General features: G+C 36.4%; 1 protein-coding gene and 1 long non-coding RNA gene across 3 annotated transcripts; both read left to right on the forward strand.

Annotated features, from left to right (window-relative positions):
* The first annotated feature begins 5,981 nt into the window (after positions 1–5,981).
* LOC110849802 lies at positions 5,982–6,900 on the forward strand. The gene is made up of 2 exons (XR_002547882.2): positions 5,982–6,224; positions 6,339–6,900. It is a non-coding gene; the product is annotated as an uncharacterized LOC110849802 (long non-coding RNA).
* Positions 6,901–16,105: 9,205 nt separating this feature from the next.
* Positions 16,106–18,997, forward strand: LOC110849741 (1-acyl-sn-glycerol-3-phosphate acyltransferase gamma). Of its 2 annotated transcripts, none has more exons than XM_022097178.2 (6): positions 16,106–16,408; positions 16,744–16,916; positions 17,116–17,468; positions 17,803–17,950; positions 18,030–18,273; positions 18,702–18,997. In XM_022097178.2, the coding sequence occupies exons 1-6, from the start codon at positions 16,231–16,233 to the stop codon at positions 18,812–18,814; spliced, it is 1,209 nt and encodes a 402-aa protein (XP_021952870.1). In that variant the 5' UTR covers positions 16,106–16,230; the 3' UTR covers positions 18,815–18,997. The 2 variants fall into 2 exon arrangements, with proteins under 2 accessions (XP_021952870.1, XP_021952871.1); XM_022097179.2 differs by lacking the exon at positions 16,106–16,408 and adding an exon at positions 16,461–16,605.
* The last annotated feature ends 2,711 nt before the right edge of the window (positions 18,998–21,708 follow it).

Consider the following 21,708-nt stretch of genomic DNA (forward strand, 5'->3'; position numbering starts at 1 on the left):
TACATATTAGGGAAAAGAGATTGTAAATTCTGTAAATATGTTGATTCAATTAAAAGAAACATGTCCAAAACAAGCTGGACATATTCTGGAGAATGTTGGATTACGAAATATAAATGTCCTTCATCCAAGTTCACAAAATCCAGTGAGAATTACCAATATATATAAGGGAAGTTAATCATCTTATGTTACTTGAAGACCGACTATCGTTACATTAGCCTCACTATGTCCATCAATCATTTAACATCCGCAATCTACTTGGTATTTATTGTATTAATTGGTCACAAAATTCGATTAACAGGTGCTTGAAATTATATATTGCTTCTAATTCGTGCATTATGACCAATTTAAAAATCCTTTTAGCTGGTACATCGTGCGGCGAGGACTGGATCTCCTTTGAAGACTCAAAATGTCTCAGATTTTATGACAACTTTGAAACGAAGGAAGTGGCCGAAGAGACGTGTGCCTCAATCCCGACCGAACCGTTAAACACGTCACGTCTTATCTCCATAAAATCACAACCTGAGCAGGATTTTCTGAATGCGTGGATCTTTCAAGAATTAGGGGTACTTAACAGCATCTGGTTAAACGGTGATAGACTTAACGACTCCCATTTCGTTTGGCGGGATGGGGACTGGATGTCCTTCACCAATTGGGATGACGGATTCCCTACAAATCAAACGGCCAATCTCTGCATGGAAATGTCTCCCAAAGCTGGGCGTCAGGGCGAGTTGGATGCTACTGAGGATGGAAAATGGAAAGACGTTCCCTGTTCGAAACGAAATTTAGTCGTTTGCGAAAAAAATCCAACGTTGACGGTACCAGAACTGCAAGAAATTCTGTTTCAATTAAGGGACAATCCAGGTAGATTATTTTTTATGTTTTTGAATATGCAAAGTGAGTTTCGAAACGTAAATTGTGGTTCTATTTTATTTTTAAATAGTTCCGGTTGGGTTTATATATGTTCAGCTGCCTTTCCATCCATCACCGCAGACGCTGTGGCCAAATTTAATATGGCGTAATGTGTCGAGTAGCTATGCAGGCTTATTCTACAGGGCAGAGGGTGGCTTAGCTGCAAATTTTGGAAGTGTACAGGCCGAGAGCTGCAATCTACTCAGCAATGTTAATTTTGGCTGGATGACCAGTGTTCCAAACTCTATTTCTGTCCCTGAGTCTGGATGGTCTCCACATCTTAACGTTGACTTAGATGACTCATCGCCTGTGACGTCACAGGTCTAAAAATCTGCACATTTTTACTCATTTCTCGGCTCTGGGAATGTACAGTATGTAACTTATTTAATGCTACGATTTTTAATTTCAAATTCAACTTCAATTTTCTCGAGAACAAGCTGATATTTCAAAATTGTTTTCATACCAATTATTCACCATATATTGGACTACATTGATGCAAATTTTCAAAGTAATGGAGATAAAACTGTTAAATCGGCAAATATTTTAATATCAAAATATTGCGAATTGCACGTTACATAATTAATGCTACGGGGGTATTAGCGGTTCAATATTTCGTCAGACCCCAATAACTGATTGAAATCGTTTGGTAATCTAATCCACAAACCGATCGGTTATGCTACGGTCGATGTTTGTTAACTTTTCTGTGATGACGGGTGTGCCGGGGAGCCGTGCTTGTCAGTTTTAATGTTGTCACCAGACGCTGCAGAATTTTTGGGTTATGATCGATCGAGTGGAGGTCAAGAAATTTGAAATTCAGTCCAAAACCTTTGTATCATTGTCCTTGATGCATTTTGAGATAATTTTTGTAATATTTGTCTAATATGCGACGTTTCTGAAAATAAATCTCTGACCAAAGTCTGTCTTTGTTGAGAATTGGCCAATATTTATTTCTAACAAATCAAGGTAAACCTCTTTGGTCATGATCCCAGCGACGCACGTCAATGTTACTACACTGAGGCAACATAAACTGCCCCAAAACTTTATCTCCCTGCAAGATTTCGAAAGTTTCACATCAGGATTTGGCGGTACAAATAGCCCTGATTTCCTTATCTCTGCTATGTTTAATAGCTTGTCTCAGAAATCAATTTCTTAAGACTTATTTGGGCTCCTTCCGCACTCTTATCGTTCCATCTGAGCTAAAAAGTTGAATTAGGGTCTAATCTGAGAACAAAAATTGTTTCCGGTAGCCATGGGATCATCTTCTCTTTACATTGCCCACGCAAAGCGTTTCTTGTGATTATTCGCTAAGGTGTATTGTGTGGAATTTGGAATTTCCCCAGATATTCCTGCGAATACCAGCCTGTGTCTAATCATTCATAGTTGTACAGCAGTAAAACGGTCACTTTGAACATCTTTCGCAATTTCTGGCGCGGACAGACAAGCATCATTGTCACTGTTTTTACAATCGTCGCGTGCGGGTGTGGTGTTTTACCGGGTTTACGACCCTGACGGTTACAATTCGCTACAGGTCCTGTAGTTTCCGTTTCTCCGGTGAACCTTGGAACAGATCCTGCGTGTATTTTAAATTGTATCCAAAGTTTCCTTAAAGTTAGGCGTTATTAATGGAGGGAGGTCACTTTCCCAATACTTTGATATTGAGAACGGTGTCCTTTGTTATTTATTTATTTTAATTCGGCAGATTATTTTCATTTGTAGCAGAAATACTACAGAATTGTTTATCCGTTCGAAATTCTGCTCTGTATTTAGGAAAGACTGCAAATTTGTACCGGATGTGTATCGTAGCATTAATTATGTAACGTGCCATTCGCAATATTTTGACATTAAAATATTCGTGTATTCTACAGTTTTATCTCCATCCCTCTGAAAATTGGCCTCAATGTAGTCCAATATATGGTGAAGAATTGGTATGAAAACAATTTTGAAATATCAACCTGTTCTAGGGAAAATTGAAGTTGAATTTGAAATTAAAAATCGTAGCATTAAATAAGTTACATACTGTATTTTTAAATTCCATCGGGTCATTTTGTAGAGAAGGTCAGTACCAATTTATTAAAAATATGCACTGTAGATTTTGACCCGTTTTGAAGGAGGAATACCAAAAAGAGCGAAGGCCTTCAGAAAAATTGATATCAACAGAATTGGCTTATCTTCTTTAAAAAAACTCATCGCTATCCCATTAATCAACTTACTGACTACAAAATGACCCGACGGATTTTTTATTTTTCATTTTATTGTTCTAGAAAACGATTTTGAAATCATGGTGTGTAAAGTAACTTTGGTATGTAGGTAAACTTGAGTTCATCATATGGAGTACATTACCCGAATGAGCCGAATTATTTTATTATTTTACACCGGTTTATTTTATTTTGGCGTTTACATTATTCAATTTCGTATGATTTTTACGCCAAAATAAAAATAAGTGGTACGAAATAATAAAATAATTCGGCTCATTCGGGTAATGTACTCCATGTTAAAAAGCTTTCGCGCTGAGTTTTTTGCCGTGAGATTTTTTGAGACGATGAGTCACCTAAGTCAACGTTAAGTCGGGAGAGGATCCAAACACATTCAGTGGATTTGATGGGCTTCGTTTCCAAAATTCTGGAGCTGAGACTCGACCAGAAAATATGGCTGTACGAATATGGCAAAGAATATAAATATTTTTAGCTGTTTATATACGTGGGCTATGTAACAGCTAAATATTTACCCATTAGATTCATATTCATAGATCTAGTCTTCATTAGAACAATTCCCCAAACTCGTTAGATTGCATGCGTTTTTGCTACATGTAAATTATGGAGCTAGTAATTAATACGCATATTTATATATACATTTATATAAGCACAAACAAACATTCATACTTATATTGCTAAATGTGGTCACAGTAAAAAAGGAACAAAACATTTGATTTCCACATCTATCTATAAACTGCCTCCATACTCCATGGATTCTTCACGATTTAATTGGTTCATGATTTCAGCATGTTAATCGTCATAACAATTTCAGAAATCAACCAATGGCACACTTGTCTATAAGAAGTAACCAATTACAAAGAAGAAATGTAGAAATTTAAACTTGCTTCTGACATTAACTCGACCTAATTTGATTCCACGAATAAATATGTATGCATGCATACGATAGCCACATGCAGGCATTCCCCAGCAGTAAAGCATGTTTTTAGTTTAACAAGGAAACCCAAAAATGTATACCAAAAATCTCTTCAAGAGACACAATACAAGATTACCATACCCCGGACAAATATTTTTTTATCCTACCCTACTCGTGTTGAGCTCAACATGAGTAGGGTAGGATAAAAAAATATTTTTCCGGGGTATGAAGATTACACGTTACATACAATTTTCTTGTGCCGTACACGCAAACAATATATATTTCAATCTAAATACCAAATGTCTTTTACAATGTTAAAATCGCTCCAAAACTTACAAAGCCACGACGACAATTCTTTCAATCGCTTTGTAAATCTTCGCATTTCTGCGAACGTTTGACATTCTTTTCTACAAAGGAGGCCATGTAAACCCAAATTTTCCATTGTGTACCACTTTTGTACGAAGAGGGGGCATGCCATCATTTACATACTTTTCCTCACCCTGAATCAGGATGATTTACGTCTTGGATCACTGATGAGGCTTGGCTTGTATCGTGAAATTCTAAAAAGTAAGAAGAATAGGATAATCTTGCTAATACATAAGTACATATATGATGTACAAACACAGGAACATTTCTTGGAAATGAAATGATTACGTACATACAAAATCAGATGACGACCACGATTTACCATGATCCATGATTATTACTTCAGACAATAAATCCTAATTTATTAATTAATTTTAGTCGACACTAGAATATACATACATAGGTAAGCATCTATTTGTTTGGCGATTTCTACATTGTGTACTAATACATTGTGCCAGTTGACGCAATCAGTGTGGACGTATGCATTTTAAATGGCAATTATTATAATGTGCTTTTAATACAACGTTGGAACCCATTAATCACAGCGAGGTGACGGGATCACCGTGTCATCAGCAACACTACGTGCGTAAAGTTTTGTAATGGAAATTTTTAAATAGTTATCAGAGTTCAATCAAATGCATGATTTGTCTCCAACGCGGCGTCGGCGGCGCGGCGCGGCGTCGCAATGGTAAAGGAATAGGAAATCAAATTTTTCGGCGGCGGCGGCGGCGCGTAAAATGCTATCGGCGTATGTAAGTATGTGGCGGAGCGGCGGCGTGAGATCGGAGGCGTCGACCTCTGATATGGACGTACATATGTACATATGAACACGTTAGCTGAGAAATCCAGCTTTTAAAAACAACGTCTTTCTACGATCAATACTAATTTTACACTGAAATTTGTCTGCATTTTTATATTATAGGCAGAAATCAGTAAATCATGCAAATATATTTATCCAACGCATCCCCTTAACTACTCTATGTAACAAAACATGGTGCTAACAACCCTGTTACAGCATATTTATAAGCAGACGAGGCCAATTGGAATTCAATGTTATCGTTGGTGAGTTACATAATGACACATTTTCCTTTGACCTTTAGGTATACTTAAAAAGAACCAGCATACATATTATTTGGTATATAAACACAGTTTAAGGCAGATATAATGCAAAATAAATAGTTTATTTTCCATGAAAACTTTCTGCCAAGAAATTCATGACTCATGCCTAGCTGGCCGGTAGTGAGGTCATCTTAATCATGAAAATTATTGCGACCCTAATAATAATATGACCAGGCTCCAATTTGACGTCGACTTGTGGTCGACGCTAAATATACATTTTTTTATTTTATTGCACGGCTCAAGTCCTTTGTACAAACAATATGATCGCAACTGCAGTGACGAGAATAATTGCGCATCTGGTATCACGTACCAGCTCGAAGTTGAAGGCATGCATGTGTCCTAAGCAGGAAACCATTAATTTGTTGACCACTCCAACTTCCAGCCAGGGCCAGTTTAAATCAGGATTAAATTAATCTTAATTGTACAAGAGTACTTAATTGTGCATATCGGACCACCAACCATGGACAACAAATGCTCAGTAGAGTATTGTAGTTTGGCCAGAAAGGAGCCCATCAAAAGTAACATTTTGCAAATAATTTTTTTGAAAAATTTCAGTATATTTTGAAGAAAATTATTGAATTTCTTGTTGGCATCATTCAAAATGAATAATTTAAAAATCGGTTCGATATGGGCTTTAATCCTGTTCGCGATTTTTGGCACCTATTTCGCGCAGCAAGCCGAACCCCGCTGGCAAAATGGGATTGGTGAGTTTATAAATTGTTAAGGATTTGCGAAATTAAAAATTCGGGGTTTTTATTCGGCGAATTTTTTTGCAAAATTGAATTTGTTGGATTGATTTTTGCAATTTTGTGTTTCAGACTACACCTGCAACCCAAACGACCTTAGACGATTTGGATATTTTGATGGGTGCAATTGGACGAACTGTTACTGCGATCGGAGGGGAACTCGGACATGCGAAAGGACTTTGAGATCTTGTGCGCAACCAGATTTCACGACTAGTGCTGGACTTCGGGGTTACGCGAGAAGAACGTGTTGCACCAGGTCGGCGAGAGGGGGGAAATGAGATTAAATGCGAAACAATTCACTGTGTAAAGTCAACTAATAATTTAGTGAGAATTAAAAGCAACGAACATTTATATTTACGTCGTTTTTCGATAGAATATCTAGTTTATGAGTTATAACTTATTTAATACAGTTGAACAAGTATATACAATTATGGAATAAAATATTAAGACTAAAATTATGAGAGCTTCATATTTTATTTCTAAGTTCTTGGAATTTGTGGAGGAAACATAATTTTAAAGTTTTATGTGACTTAATACTGAAATGAAATACATACGTAGTTAATCTTCAATTTAAAATGTTTTATATACGTCGCAGAATTGAAAAAGGAGAATAAGAATTATATATTTGTCTGGAGTGTGTTAGAGTGTGTTATGTACATATGCAGTTGGCATAAGTTGACGCCAATTAGACTTAATCACGGCCAATATAAATGAAACCATTAACTGGAAACTGGAACGTGTTCATCTATGTACGATTACATATGTACCAAAAAGCATGCACATTCTGCATGAAAATACCACTTTTGCATAGATACCAACAATTCATCTGTAATTATTTGTTCCGCCACGAGTTAAATAATTTGTCAACTTCCCCAACATTTCACTGATTGTGTGGCATCAATTAAAATAATGGCTAACTTGGTTCATCAAAGTATGCAAATCTCGTATACTTTATTTATGCGGTTTAAATAGTTGTCCAGCTATGGTTTTCATTCACAGTCCAAAGCAGTTGTGTCAAAGAATTTTTCATATACGATAATTAACAAAAGCACATGTCACGACAATTAAAAAACGAATAAGCATTTGTAGTCTAATTTGTATATACACTTAAAATTGTAATTGTAAAATTGTGTGTGAAAATTTTATCAGAATTAAACCAATAAATGGGGTAGAATTAAAATCAGCCTTCTTATTTGATACTTATGCATATTTATGACTAGGTATGTAATCACCCTTCACCCGTTTTCGTTGTGGACACAATGCGGATATTCATTACGAGTTCGCATGTTCGCATTGCAACATAATTTTGAAAAAATTGCACACCTGGGATATGCGCAAGTTCGCAAATGAATTTGCAAGCCAAATTTTTTTGCAAGCTTTGATCTTTTTTGCTAACGTTGTTAACAATGCAAAATCGTAATGAATTACCCCAACTTAAAATTCAAATCTTCAATAATTCATACTTCTCAATGATCAGTAAACGTGACGAGTACGGTGGTGAGAACGCTGGTCGTCGTGATGTAAAAAGCACTCAATGCAGCGTAACTAATGCATCGAATTGAGCCCACACGGACACCGAAGGATTGCAAAGATTTTGCCGTTTTTCGCCATATTTTTCCCTCCCATCCTGCAAGAGACGCTGCTCTTTGGAAAAGCTTCCATTTCAAGGATTCGCTATCCTTAAACATTTTTCCAGAAATGTGCAACACCAGGAAAGATGAGATGATAAAGGCGAAAAATAGTTCCGTCATGATGGCGCGTTCTGTTGTATTTATCTGAGTAAAGAGGCGGATAAGGACGAAGGCGGAAATTATGAGGAATTCGAAATAAAAGAGAAACCGGACAGGGAGCATGGTGACAGGGTAGCACCGATTGTGGGCTTGGTTGAGCAAGAAGAGGCACCGGAAGTAGGATATTTGCCGGGGGAGATGGTCCAGAAACGTGCTGTGAATAAGGGCAATATAGACATAAGTATTGACAATGTATACTTGTCTGGATAATGACATACATAGCTTTTTTAATAAAAAGTTTCCATCCGTTGGTGGCAAATTAATGTCACGTGGACCACGACTTTGCCAAATTCGCGTCGCGTCGCGTCGTTAATAATTTCAATTACCGAATTATTGACTGTGTAAAAATATTGATTTGCATATGTATCTAACTACCAGTCCCCGGATTAAGTTTCCTTACCTTACCGTAGAAATTCCTATGATGAGATACGCCACTGCAAACAAGAACCATGTCTGCGAAAGGAAAAATTGAGAAATGTTGATCGCTTTGGTAAGCGTTTCAAAAATGAAGAACGCCATGAAAGCAATCCAATCGTTCTTATCGGACCAAGTGATGTAAATATATTGAGGTGACCGTCGCTTCAGGAAAAACATTAGGCCGGCGAGAATGATCATAGGCACAGCACACGCCACATTTCCCCGAACAATCAAGATGGCCAACTTCTCGGTAAATTTCCTCTGGTTGGAAAACACTTCGTTGGTGTGAAGTACTGTAAGGATTTATTCCAAAATGTTTAAAAATTACATGGACAATTTTTAAGTGACTACACTTAAAGTACAGTTCTCGTAAATCAATAAACTTTTTGTTAAATTATCACAAAATTCGAAGTGAATAATTAATATACGACCAAGGCAGCTAACTAAAAAAATTTAATGTCTTGTAAGCGTTTGTATTATCATCACATTACTTAACTGCAAATTTTCATCGTAAATGATCAGTTCGAGGAATACATGTATCAATAAACACTTAGAAATCTAATATTTAAATAATACCAAGTGGTACTCATATATGACCATACCTGCATTTTCTTACCCATCCTCCAACTAGGTTGGGAGCACACTTGCCGGAGTGGGGAGAACACTTGGCGGCGCTTCGCGCCGGCAAATTTTTTGGTACTTGTTTTTCTTTTTTTTAATTGAAGAAACATTTTTACAAAATACAAAACACTAAGGTCTAATTTAAGCAAAGTGACCAAAACACCCAGGTCAAACACACAAGCTGAACAGAACACGAGGGTTTTAGAAAAGCCTAAGCAGAACAAAACACTCGGGTCTTAGCAGAAACCTAAGCTGAATAGAACACTTAAAAGACACAAGGAGAACAGACGACCCAGTTGTTAGAAAGACACAAACAGAACAGAACACTTAGGTCTTAGAAAGACACAGGTAGAATATACATTCGGGTCTTAGAAAGACACAAGCAGAACAGAACTCTTAAAAGACACAAGGAGAACAGAACACCCAGTTCTTAGAAAGACATAGGCAGAACAGAATACTCAGTTCTTGGAAAGACATAGGCAGAACAGAATACTCAGGATTTAGAAAGACACAAAAAGATAAGAACATTCAAATCTTAGAAATGCCAAGGACGAACAAGAATTTGGTCTTACAAACACAAAGGGAGAAGAAAACACTTATGTCTGAAAATGACACAGGAAGATTAAAATTCTTAATTCAGATTTTTGGTCAGTTCAATAAATTGTCTAAGTAGGGGGGGAGATATCGTATGGCGTCCAAAATCATTATAAAGACGTGTGGTGTTATCACAACCAATTTAGCCATCGAATCGTCTGAAACCCATACAACGACCATTGTTTTTATGGATTTGTGCTCAAATCGGATTTAGGGAACGCAGAGATACGGTAATTTCGTTGATGCAGTTATCTCTACAATGAAACCTGCCTAGTCAACTTCCACTACCATCGAAATTATCGATTCCGGAAATCATTATAACCCTGGCAGGATTGAGCTGCATATATAAGAAAATCTTTGTATAATATAAACATATTTATACCACACAAAGGCGAGTTGAACACCTATCGAGATCGAGGCGAGTGCAAATATGGCACGCGAATACATAGGTACATAGGGTTTTAATGTTTATTACCTAGGTAGATATCGAATATTAGAGAACAAATTCTAGCTGAGCTGCATAGCCTTGGCGTGAATGTCACCGAATAAATATCACTAAATTACCTATGGGTGACCGGAGCATTAAGCTATTTTTTGGCGAGTAAACACCAAGGAGAACTATTTAATCCAAACCAAAATTTTAGGAAATTATCAAACCCCGCACACGCTAATCATTCAAGGAAGTGACCAATATTGGAAAATAATTAAAGCTTTAACCGATAGCTTGTCAATAGAAATTTTCACAGTTATTGTGAAGGTCCAAAATCGATTCCGAGAGGTGCTTAATTATAAGTTTCAACTACGAATTACAATTTTTGAATAACATCGACGCAAATAAAGAAGGGATCCTGATTTGAATCAACATTTTTGCATAATCACCAATCTCCAAAACATTTAGGCAAACAAGTTTTTTTCAACTTTCTAGGAGGACCACATCGCTAGTATACCCCATCCACTCTTAAGTCGGACTGTGATCCATGACCTGTGTAATTTGACATGGTAGGAAGTTGTTGATAAATCCTCTGGGGTAGTATCGGTGGAAATCATACCAACCAGTTTTTGCTACGGAGGATTAATCTTTCTCCATTGTTCACCATCAATCCAACTTTTAGCAAAAACCATCCGCTTTGCGATTTTTCACCTGCCTGCCAAATGTTCTCGCTGATTTTTCGCAATTAACGTTCGAATTTTTCCAGGTGTTTCGCTGTCGAGCGAATGTTTCTTTGGCACAAGGCTGAAGTCTTATCCATTTCTCGCAAATAGGGATATTTGGAAGGTTTTCTGTTTTAAGGACGCCTTTCCCAATGTTAACCGTAGCATGACTAACTAGTAGTTTTACAGGGAGTTTAGTTTTCATGAACAGCTTCCGTTGATAGTCGACCCTCACTGGGTTACATGAGTGAAGAAATGTATTTCTCCAACACTTTGACGGATCAACTTTGTCGTATTTCTCGTTGCAAATGATAATAATTTTTATTGAGATACTCTAAAGAAAGTTGTAGAAAATTTCCACAAGGTTGTGCAAAATTTTGTCCAAGGTTGGGTAAAAAAGAGGATGACACAACCGTGGGACAAATTTTACTCAACATTGTTGAGTAATCGTTTTCCACAATTTCGAGGTGGAATTTACTCAACAAGGGGTGGAATTTTTACTCAACTTGAAACTAAAAATTGATCAATGAATGACTAAAATTTACTCTTTGGTTGCGTAAAGTTTACTCTTTATGCTGATTAAAATAAATTCTTTTGATTATTAAAACGTACTCTTGATTTATTATAATTTAAGCTCGCTTAAAATTTTATAAATTCTAGTACAAAATAATTTAGTTTTCATTAAGATACTCAGATATTACTTCCACAAAAACAAAATACATACAATTTTTTAAAAAAATATTAAAAAATTCGAGAGATCATCTGACCAAACTCTGATCTACTAACCTCCTTAGGACTTGTGATTAAACAGGTGTCCTAGGTTCATCTTGAACACATGATGTGCGCTTGAAATGTTCAACGAAAAGTAGACATTGTAGGAAACGATTGGTTGAATTAATTTTAAAATTGACCAAAACAGATTCGAGGCAATTAAGACTCTTGGAACGCTGAAAAATCGGTTTCTATCATACAAACCTTTGAAAATTTGAAATATCTAAATCTGCTTAATTCTAGAAAATAGTACGGGAAACTGCGCAGCCTATGCAGAAGGATTGAAATAACAACACATGAGAGTTGTGGTGAATCATGGCTTTAAAGAAATCCAAGATATCTTGATTTCTAGGCAGATAGGAAGAAGTTTAAAATATATGTCCGACAAAGTGGAAAGACGTTGGTTAAATGCGTTACCATTATTTCGTTTAACCACCGAGCAACAGGACGTAAGCTAATTGAAAGTATTTTGATTTGCAAAGCTAGTTGAGAGAGTAATTATAATGTGGGATGAGCAAGCACTCAAATTTAGGCAACACGAAACTGCTATATACGGGGTCACAGATCGTATTTGCACGGTGATAGAGACGGACCAAACGCATGGGCGGTTTTTTATAATTCCGTAATTTTATTCTCAAAACGTAGTTGTTTGGTGTGCATAAGACTTTTGGTTAATAAAAATCGGCCACAAAAATCGTCCCAAGAAATTGCAATCCGAAGTCGACCATCTCGTTACGCATCTTTCTTCGGAAAAATGCGTAACGAGATGGTCGACTTCGTTACGCATTTTTCCGAAGAAAGATTTTCATATACGAAAATTATCGACAAATTGAAATTATCCGTATGCAGTGTGGCTCATTCTCCAACCTATTGCTCACTCAATTCCGCTTTAATTAGATGAAATTACAAAATAGGGGACTGTCATCCCTTGCAAGGTTTCAGCGCCCCCAAAGAATTTGATTTGGAAAATCGACGCCCTGACAAGCCGAGAACATCCCTCCGACCCAAACTCAAATTGGAAACGTTGTTAAAATGTGTCAGCTGCATGTGAGATTGGTGGTCGAGATCAAACTTTAAAAAGGTCTCGAAAATGACTAGAAAGTTCACAGGGTAAATTATTTTATGTCGAAAATCTCAAAGTAAATGACCCAGTACGCAGGCGAGTTAAAACAAAATGTTAGAATTTCAGTCATTGGTGATTCTCTGCAATACGTGCAAAGTCTTGAAGTCTTGTACATTTTTAATGGATTTGGACTACTAAAGGAACAGCTTTATCTGAGATGTGCTGCAGATTTTTTTGGTCATTATCCTCGAAAATATAGGAAAAACAATGAATCCCTGGAAACGGCGAAAGGGCTGTTTACGTGGTCAAAGGTCTTAGGAACACCTATCTGAAACAAGTTTTGAGGTCAGTTTTAAAGACGGTCGAAATACGAGGTACATATACATAGATAGTGCTACACTACTTTGTATGATGTATGCGTAGGCAATTTTTGCGTTCAATGCTTAAGCAAGTCATACTCACTTAAAATGTTAAATGAAGAGAAATTTTAAATTCAATGTAGCTTACTCTAAATAAAAATGACTAAAATTTACTTAAGGTTGAGTAAAAAAACGAGGAACCAACGGGTAAAATTGCTCCATGTTAAAAGCGTTCCATAGATTTACGCACGCTTTTCCTCGTCAGCAATTCGTACTTCAAAATGATTTCCCGGGCCTATAACGCTTATACTTATACACGCTTAAAAATAATGTTAACCTGTTAAAAATTCAATGTGCTCAGAAGTCTGGATGAAATAGAGTGTTCTAAATCCAGATTAATATTTGTTTGAGCAAGAGTTTTGTTTGTATATATTTGGAGAATACTCTAAATATCAGAAACTAAAATTTCCACTATATTGAGCAAAGGATAATGAAACATCGAAGGTGTATGAGGCGCAACTTTCGACAAATTTTGTACAATGGTTGGACAAATTTACGCTTTTTGCTGAACATGTTGAAAATTTCACTTACTTTTATTTAGAGCGCATGTTGAGAATGGGAAACTAATTGGCAGGGCCTAATAAGGGAAATCTTCCAAAATTTTGCAGCGCAAATTAATTTAAGAAAGTTCAGTTCTTAGAAGTATTAGAAAAATTTCCGGGAACCTTCGAAATTTCTCCGATATATTCGAAAATTTCCAAGAAACTCAGATAGCCTAGAAAAATTCAGATAGATACCGAAAAAATTCAAACGTGAAAACCCTCTTCGGAGAACACTTTCAGAATTTGTTGGGAGAACACTTGTAAGAAAATGCAGGTATGTATATCACTCTACCAAAAAGTGGTATTCATAAGTAATAGTATTACTGTAATACCGTGCAGTGCCGTACTAGTAACTCGGTATTAAGGTTTTACCATATCGAGTGCAAATTTTTCCGGATCGGTATAATTTTATCACAAGCGGTAGCAACTTTAATACCGAGAAATCAATACCTGCCTGACTATCACATTTTTGTATACTTACGTTTCACAACCAGCTCGTCAAAGTTGGACATCTGTCTGAACAATGTGACCATTTCTGTTTTTCGCACAAGAGGACCAAGTACACCTTCAAAGCTGAGATAATATCCCGATGCGAAAATTCCCAACCAGACGACGTCCATAACAGGAAATGCGTGATCCGCTTTACTAAGACAGCCATGCAAGTGATAAATATTGTAAGCAAAATATGCGATATAGTGTGATACATAAATCTTTGTCCAGACAGGACTTATTTTGGAGGAAGTGACGGATAAGGTGTTATCAATCTGATTCCAGCGAAATGGAAATAGTTTTGTGTAAGAGAGAAAATTTATGGTTTTTGCAATAATTTTTAAAACTTTCAGAGTGAACATTTTGCTGAAATTTTTATATTGCAGATTTTCTGGAAAATAAATTTCTTTAGTTGAAGCCTATAGTGCGTTTCCTCGTGGGTTCGAAAATTGACGAAGAAGAAAATGTGGACGATATTTAGGTAAATATTTTAAATTTAGGGCAATTATAATTTCATCGGGAACAAATAGAATATTTAGTGGTGATAGTTTATTACTTAATAACGGCGTAGGTACAGTATTTATGTGACATCGCCTTATCATCAACAATTGAGGTTATTTAGGTACGTAATTATTTACAGTTGTTGGAAACGTCCAGTTCGATAATGACCCATTTAATAGATGGTTTGTTTCAGGGTTTAAGTTACATAAATATGCTCACATTCTTTATGGAGGATAGTTTAATCAAAATTTAATTGCAGACTGCTCGAAACTAATAATTAGTGACAAATATGTATGTATGTATGAATGAACATGTGTCATATTTTGTTGATTACTGTCATATGCAAGCACGTAACATACAAATTCATGGTAAGCTTATTAGTCAATGATAGTGAAATTCTAAACATATTGATTGCGCTACAAATCATTGGAATTATTGAAAATTTCTGGTTGATACTGGTTTGGGTGTGGCGCAGAGTATAATATTTAATTTTATCTTAATGTACAACACAGATTAGGATATAAGAAGGATAGGATGTACAACGACAAACTTGACTTCAAAAATAGAATTTTCCATGTATGAAAATATATACATACATAACTACATATGTATGTATACGTATGTATGTATATACACACATACCTATAATTATAACACACCTGGTAACAAAATGGCGTGTAAAAATATGTATTATAGCATCGTTTATCTGCCTGTCAAGCTTTTTCCAGGGTATCCAATTGATCCTAATTTTTACTACGTATGCACGAAAAATGTATGCGTTTTTACTCCAAAACTATGTTATTGTAGTTTTATAAATACTATTGGCGTCAAACTGGCGTCAAATTCGTACCCCAGTTCATTTCTGAAAATACATGAAGAATGTGATATCCGATTTATGAGGGATCTGTGCTACATACATCCTCTGTGATTTCCATGGACATATGCCAATATATACATATGTATGTATGCATATGCCTTGATCCATCTTCCCTTCCATAGATCTCATCATTTACGCAGGGTCCCAAAGTTCTCTTCAAATTTTAAAAACTCAAAGACAATACCGTTTCAGAGACACAACAAACTTTATTACTTCTTTCAGTTCAGCCTTGTTTATAAACTAATTAAATCATAAGCACACCCGGTGTGTCGCCACACAATACTCGAGACATAACAAAACAACGAACATTACCGAATATATATACAAACCTAACCTAACCCATGTAACTCCAAAACACTGCATTTGACTCATTACCTAACATCACCATGCCTCGTGCTTCGTTGTTTTAACTTTACGGCAACGTTATTATTATCAGTAAGTAAACTTCACTCCCTGATAACCAAGGAGCAGAGTCTGCTCTCGTATTTAGTTTAGTAGATAATACAACATGAAATGAACACATTTAGCACCCCACCAGTACTTAAATGTACATGCACGAGTCGCTCTATGCCAGGAAATGATGCCACTAAAACATATGTGCAAACATGCAGTCGAAGTGAATCTGTCATTTCGTTGCATTTCATTTCGGCTCAAACCACCGGTCTTTCGCTTCTCCGTATTGTTTTTGTTATTTAAATATTATTTAGTCCTAATTAAATTAAAGTACAATGTCATGGAGTGCCTTAAAGTCGTTGGGGATAAGCCAGCTCGCTTTGGCCGTGACGTTCATCGCGACGGGAATAGTGGTCAACTTTTTTCAAGCAGTCATCTACCTGACGATTCGACCCTGGGATGCAACCCTCTTCAGGAAGATTAACTACTATTTGACATACGTGTTCAATGCGCGTGAGTGATTCATTGGAATATTTTGTAAACAGAGTAAAATTACGCAAAAGTTTATTTACATATAAATGTGAATTATAAAATTAAAGCATTATTGTGCGATGAATCTGTATAATTTTCCCGTTTCTTTGCATTCATGTATAATGCAATGATGATATGCATGCATCTGTGTATGCCCTTGAAATTTTGAAAGTAATTTTGTAAGTTGCAAAATTTACAGAGTTTACGAAAATCTGATAAAATTTTTTTCCGAAAAAAAAAATATTTTTTTTATTGCTTGACCTAATCAATACATATATTAATCAATCAAGGTAATTAAATATTTATTTAATTTGCAGATATTGTCTTCCTGGTGGAATGGTGGTCTGGGACGAAGGCCGTGATGTACGCTGATAAGGACGAGGTTACCAAATTCTTCGGAAAAGAACACGCCGTGCTGGTTGCAAATCATGGATGCGAAGTGGACTGGCTGATGGGGTGGACGATCGGGGAGAGGGTGGGAATCCTTGGGGTGCGTATTTAGTTAAATTTACATAAATTTACATATACTGATAGTATTAGTAATTGTCTTGAAATTATGGGTGTACTCAAGTCAACAAATTAATTATTTCACTTTCCAAATTATCGAGGCAATTCACGCAGTCATAATTTTAAACCATAATTTTCGTCTTGATCTCAATTAATGTTATGCACAAATTATAAACATTCAGAACGCTCGCTCCTATATCAAACGAATCCTCCAATACGCCCCGGTTCTCGGGTGGTCCTGGAAATTTCAAGAGTTTGTCATGCTGGATCGAAATTGGGAACAAGACAAGAAAAACATTGGTCCTCAACTTCGAATCCTCGCCTCTTACCCGGACCCAATTTGGCTGACCTTGTTCGCCGAAGGGACCCGCTTTACGGAGGAAAAGTACCTCGCCAGTGTCAAGGTGGCCAAGGAGAAGGGACTCCAACCCTTATTGCACCACCTCCTCCCACGGACGAGAGGCTTTGTCGCGTCCGTTCCACACCTCAAAGGAAAAGTGGCCGCTATTTATGACGTAGTCGTTGCAGTTGATAAGTAAGCAAGTTAAACTTCCGGTGGAAATATAAGTGAAATATTTATCGAGTGTCTCTTTCATCAAGAAGTTTTATTCGGTTGTAAAAAACAACAGGTTGTCTCTAGACAAGCGATTTGGTGACAAACGATTAAAAGTGGGGAAAATGCAAAATGGGACACCTCGTAAAAATTTGTTATAGATAAAATTTTTTTTTAAATGTGGTTGTTTCATCTCGGTCGAACTTATTCTGATTTTTATGCATTATTCCTATCACCAACTATCACCATTTGGTTACATAAGTATGAAACATATTCAATTATCAGAACTAATTTTTTATTGGAAATTTGCTTCCAGAAATAGTCAACATGAGCCTTCCGTGTTTTCCATGCTGAAGGGCAGAGAGGTAAAGACGGTCCTGCTCTTCAGGCGAATTCCACTCGAACAAGTGCCTGACGACGAAAAAGAGGCTGGTGCCTGGTTGCATAAGCTTTTTCAAGAAAAGGTGATCGACAGTATTATACATCAAAGTCATGATTTTCTTAAAATTGTATTTATGTATAACGTATTCTCTCATATTTTAGGACAAGGTGCTCGACAATTACGTCAAATATGGAGAATTTATCCCCGCAAAAGACAAAAATCGAGAGGAATACGCTTCTTACAAAAATTTCACCACTTTCGAAATCCCTCGAAGACCGTATACCTTGCTCAATTCGTGCTTCTGGTTGGCAGCCGTGCTAATTCCGCTGGTGTATTATCTCTGCCAAATTGTTATGTCGGGTGATGTCGGAAGAATTTCTGTGGTGGCTGGACTTATCGGAGCAGGTGAGTTTTATAGTAGTACTGCTCAACCAATATTAATAGTCACAAAAAGATCTGTAAGGTTTCCTGGCAGATTGTTTTCTAGTAACAATTAGTAACCAAATAACCTCTCAGAAAATTTAGACAAATCGAGATTATTAAAATTGGCCGAACAGTAATTCGATAACCGAATTACTTACTGGAAATAGTTTTACGTCAACTTGGTTTTAATTTGTCACTCATTAATAGCAAATTTTACTTTAAAAACAAATGAGTATTCAACACAATTTAAATTGTGTTGAAATTTAAATTACAGCTTTCAAAACAGTTTAAATTATTAAATAATTAAAAACTGTGATTTTATGCTACTAGGCATGAAATCAGCAATATTTTGTCTCCCACGCGGTACAGGGAGCTATGATTTTGATTTTTTTTTGTTATTATTTTTGCAGCTCACTTTGGATTCAGCAAACTTATCGGCCTAGCCAAGGTCAGTACTGGTTCAAAATATGGTTCCGTCGAGCTGGATGGACAATCTGGGTTAAACAAGCACAAAACGAGATAGATAAGTATATATCTATGTATGTGTGTAGAGTTGGTTGTGTATTATGACTCGTAGAACAATTAAAAAATGTGATTATGTATTATATACTTGCTGTATTCCGGTGGATAATTCACTAACTTCTTATGCAATACGACTGAAATACAATATTTATAGTACAATAAATACGTACAATGAATCGAATACATACGGTGTTGTCTTATTTTTGCATATTTATTATTGAATATTCACACATACCGGACAAAATATTAAAAACATATATGTATAAACAACCAATTGCTATGCCATAATGAAATTCGAATTTCAAAATTTATTATTTGTGTAACATTTTTGAAATATTTTTCTATGCGCTGTTCAAGGGTCACAATTTCAAAACAGGTTTAGAATTTTAGGATATGACATTTTTAATAATTTAATCTCCCAGAAATTCCATTACCCCAACGACACCGCAAATTGCACAACAAACCCCCCAGATTCGCAACGTGGTTAAAAACTTCGAGCCAAAATCTAACCTCTCCAAAGCTGCAACCTTTGGTCCCGTCCAATTTGCATAGTAAGGGAATAACTTTTTCGGTCTCGTCCTCTTAAACCACTCTTCCCACCAGTTAAAAATTCCCGAAACCATGAGATATTTTACCCTATTTAACACAAAATTCCCCCTTGGGATTGGATCAATTTGAATTGCATATTGCGTGAAAAAGAAATCGTCATCAGTCCCAGCCATGAAAACCCTTCCGTCCTTGTTATCATTCAAGTAGGGAATTATGTCCTTAATGTTTCCCTTTTCGTCGACATACGCCAATTTTTCATCACATCGCGACAAATTCGGATAAACGTGAGAGGGCCACTTGTAATGCAAAACTTGCCAGTTTCGCGTCGTATTTCTACCGCCTGGCAAAATCCCCTGGGCAGGTTTTTTGTATACGGTAAATAACGACTCGGCAAATTTCTGATACCCCAGCAACCGTGGCGAATCTCCTTCATAACCCATTGCAGATACCGTTTCGGTGGAAAATTCGAAAGAATGAAAGTAGGGTAGATTACGGCTCGAATACCACTCATGAAACTCGTCCAAGTCCGATCTCAATGGGAGGAAGAATTTAGATCCTTGATTTTCAAAGTCATAAATGTGCTTCCAGGATGGCGTCCTTTTATTCGGAATGATTACCTCGGTGGTGAAGACGACTTTGTAAAACGAAGTCAATATCACGCTACACAATATCCAGAGCCAGAACAGGTACTTTATTTTTGACGGAATGGCTTTTTCCATAGAAATTTCTAGCAGCACGGCTACAGTGACAATGCACACGTTGATGCTGGATAGCTGATTACGATTGGTTATGGCACTTATCATCGTAATTGTAAGCACTACGACCAAAATAAGACCCCAGATATAAGTGTCAAACGGGTCCGTAAATACTTTGTACGAGTCTTGTTTTTTAATCCCGTAACACGAGAGAAAGTTGTATGACTGACTTCCAGTAAAAATGACTTGGTGACCGTTAAAAATGTAGCGTCTACGTCCTAAAAATATGTAGGTATTTGTGTACAATATTTCCGAGGGGATGGTCATGTTGAATAGATTTTCAGAGAAAATGGTGTATGCCATGAAATCATCGAAAGATTCGGATTGGTTTGCAATCTTAATCCAATCTGGGGATTGTGTAAAGCGAAAATATTTCATCTGCATTTGAACAAACTCGTCGCCGAGATTGTATGAAGCATCTGAATAACTAAAGTCCAGCCAATTCATGTAAGTCCAGGTAAATCTGTTGAAAGAAAGGGCGATTTTTTCCGTCAAGTTTTCAATGGATTCGAAGCATTCCATTTTAAAGGTGAGATTGCACATGATTTTTGGGAATTTTTCGAATTTCCGCGAAATTTGTGTATAAAGTGTGGCATTCGGGTGATAAAATCGATTCAAGTAATAAAACTGTATACTAGTTTCTTTCAAACCGGGTTGAGCAAAGTAAAATTCGCGACTTCCTAAAGTGTTAATGCCTTCTTCTTCCCTGGACAGAATTTTCTCGTAAATTGCCTCCATTTCCTCTGTTGCCTTTTCATGATCGGATGGAACTATCCAAATTAGGTGGACGGGATAGGTAGAACCCAAAATACGGGGAAATATCGGAGAAAATATTAAACTTGGGAGTAGAAAGTTGTCACCCATATCAGGAAATATGTAGGTCCAGCAAAATTTGGGCTGCTGTAGTCGGCGAGTAAATGACACGTTATTAAACACAAATTTCTTAGAGTTACCAGAATAGAGCTCTGGAATGGATTGGTTAAAGTCTTCAACGTGAATTAAGATGGGATGCAGGGGAATAAAATTGGTTTTGTTTGTAGTGAATTTTACGATGAGGGTACAATGCGAAAATATTTCAAGCACTGAATTAAGAGAGATGAGGAAATTTTGATGAGAGATTGTTACTGTAAAGACGAACGTAGTGACAATTTTGACGAAATTAAGATTTGGAACGGATAATATTCGCATGATAAATGGTATTATTTTGAACAGCAAATTAATGTAGTATGAATTAAGCGTTGGGATTGATTATTTATGTCAATAGAAATTATGAACAGTTTTCGGCTGCGTTTGCGATGCTGAGGATGGAAAAGCGTAACTTCAATGATTGATATGTACATATTTATGTATTTACATACGTATTTCTGGTAACTGCTAAATACTTTCAAGGCCTTATTGCGGTAAAGCAACATATGAAAATTATTTATCTACGTCTTCTTTCTGATAATTTCCAAACACCTTTAGTTGCTTGTAAAAGATATGTGATTAATTTTTATGGGGATTAATCCCCCACACCAGAGTGACACATGCTATATTTAACAAAACTATCTATGTATTTATGTAGGATATGCTGCTGTCATCTCCTAAGAAG

Source organism: Folsomia candida, unplaced genomic scaffold, assembly GCF_002217175.1.
Source record: "Folsomia candida strain VU population unplaced genomic scaffold, ASM221717v1 Fcan01_Sc005, whole genome shotgun sequence".
NCBI lineage: Eukaryota > Metazoa > Arthropoda > Collembola > Entomobryomorpha > Isotomidae > Folsomia > Folsomia candida.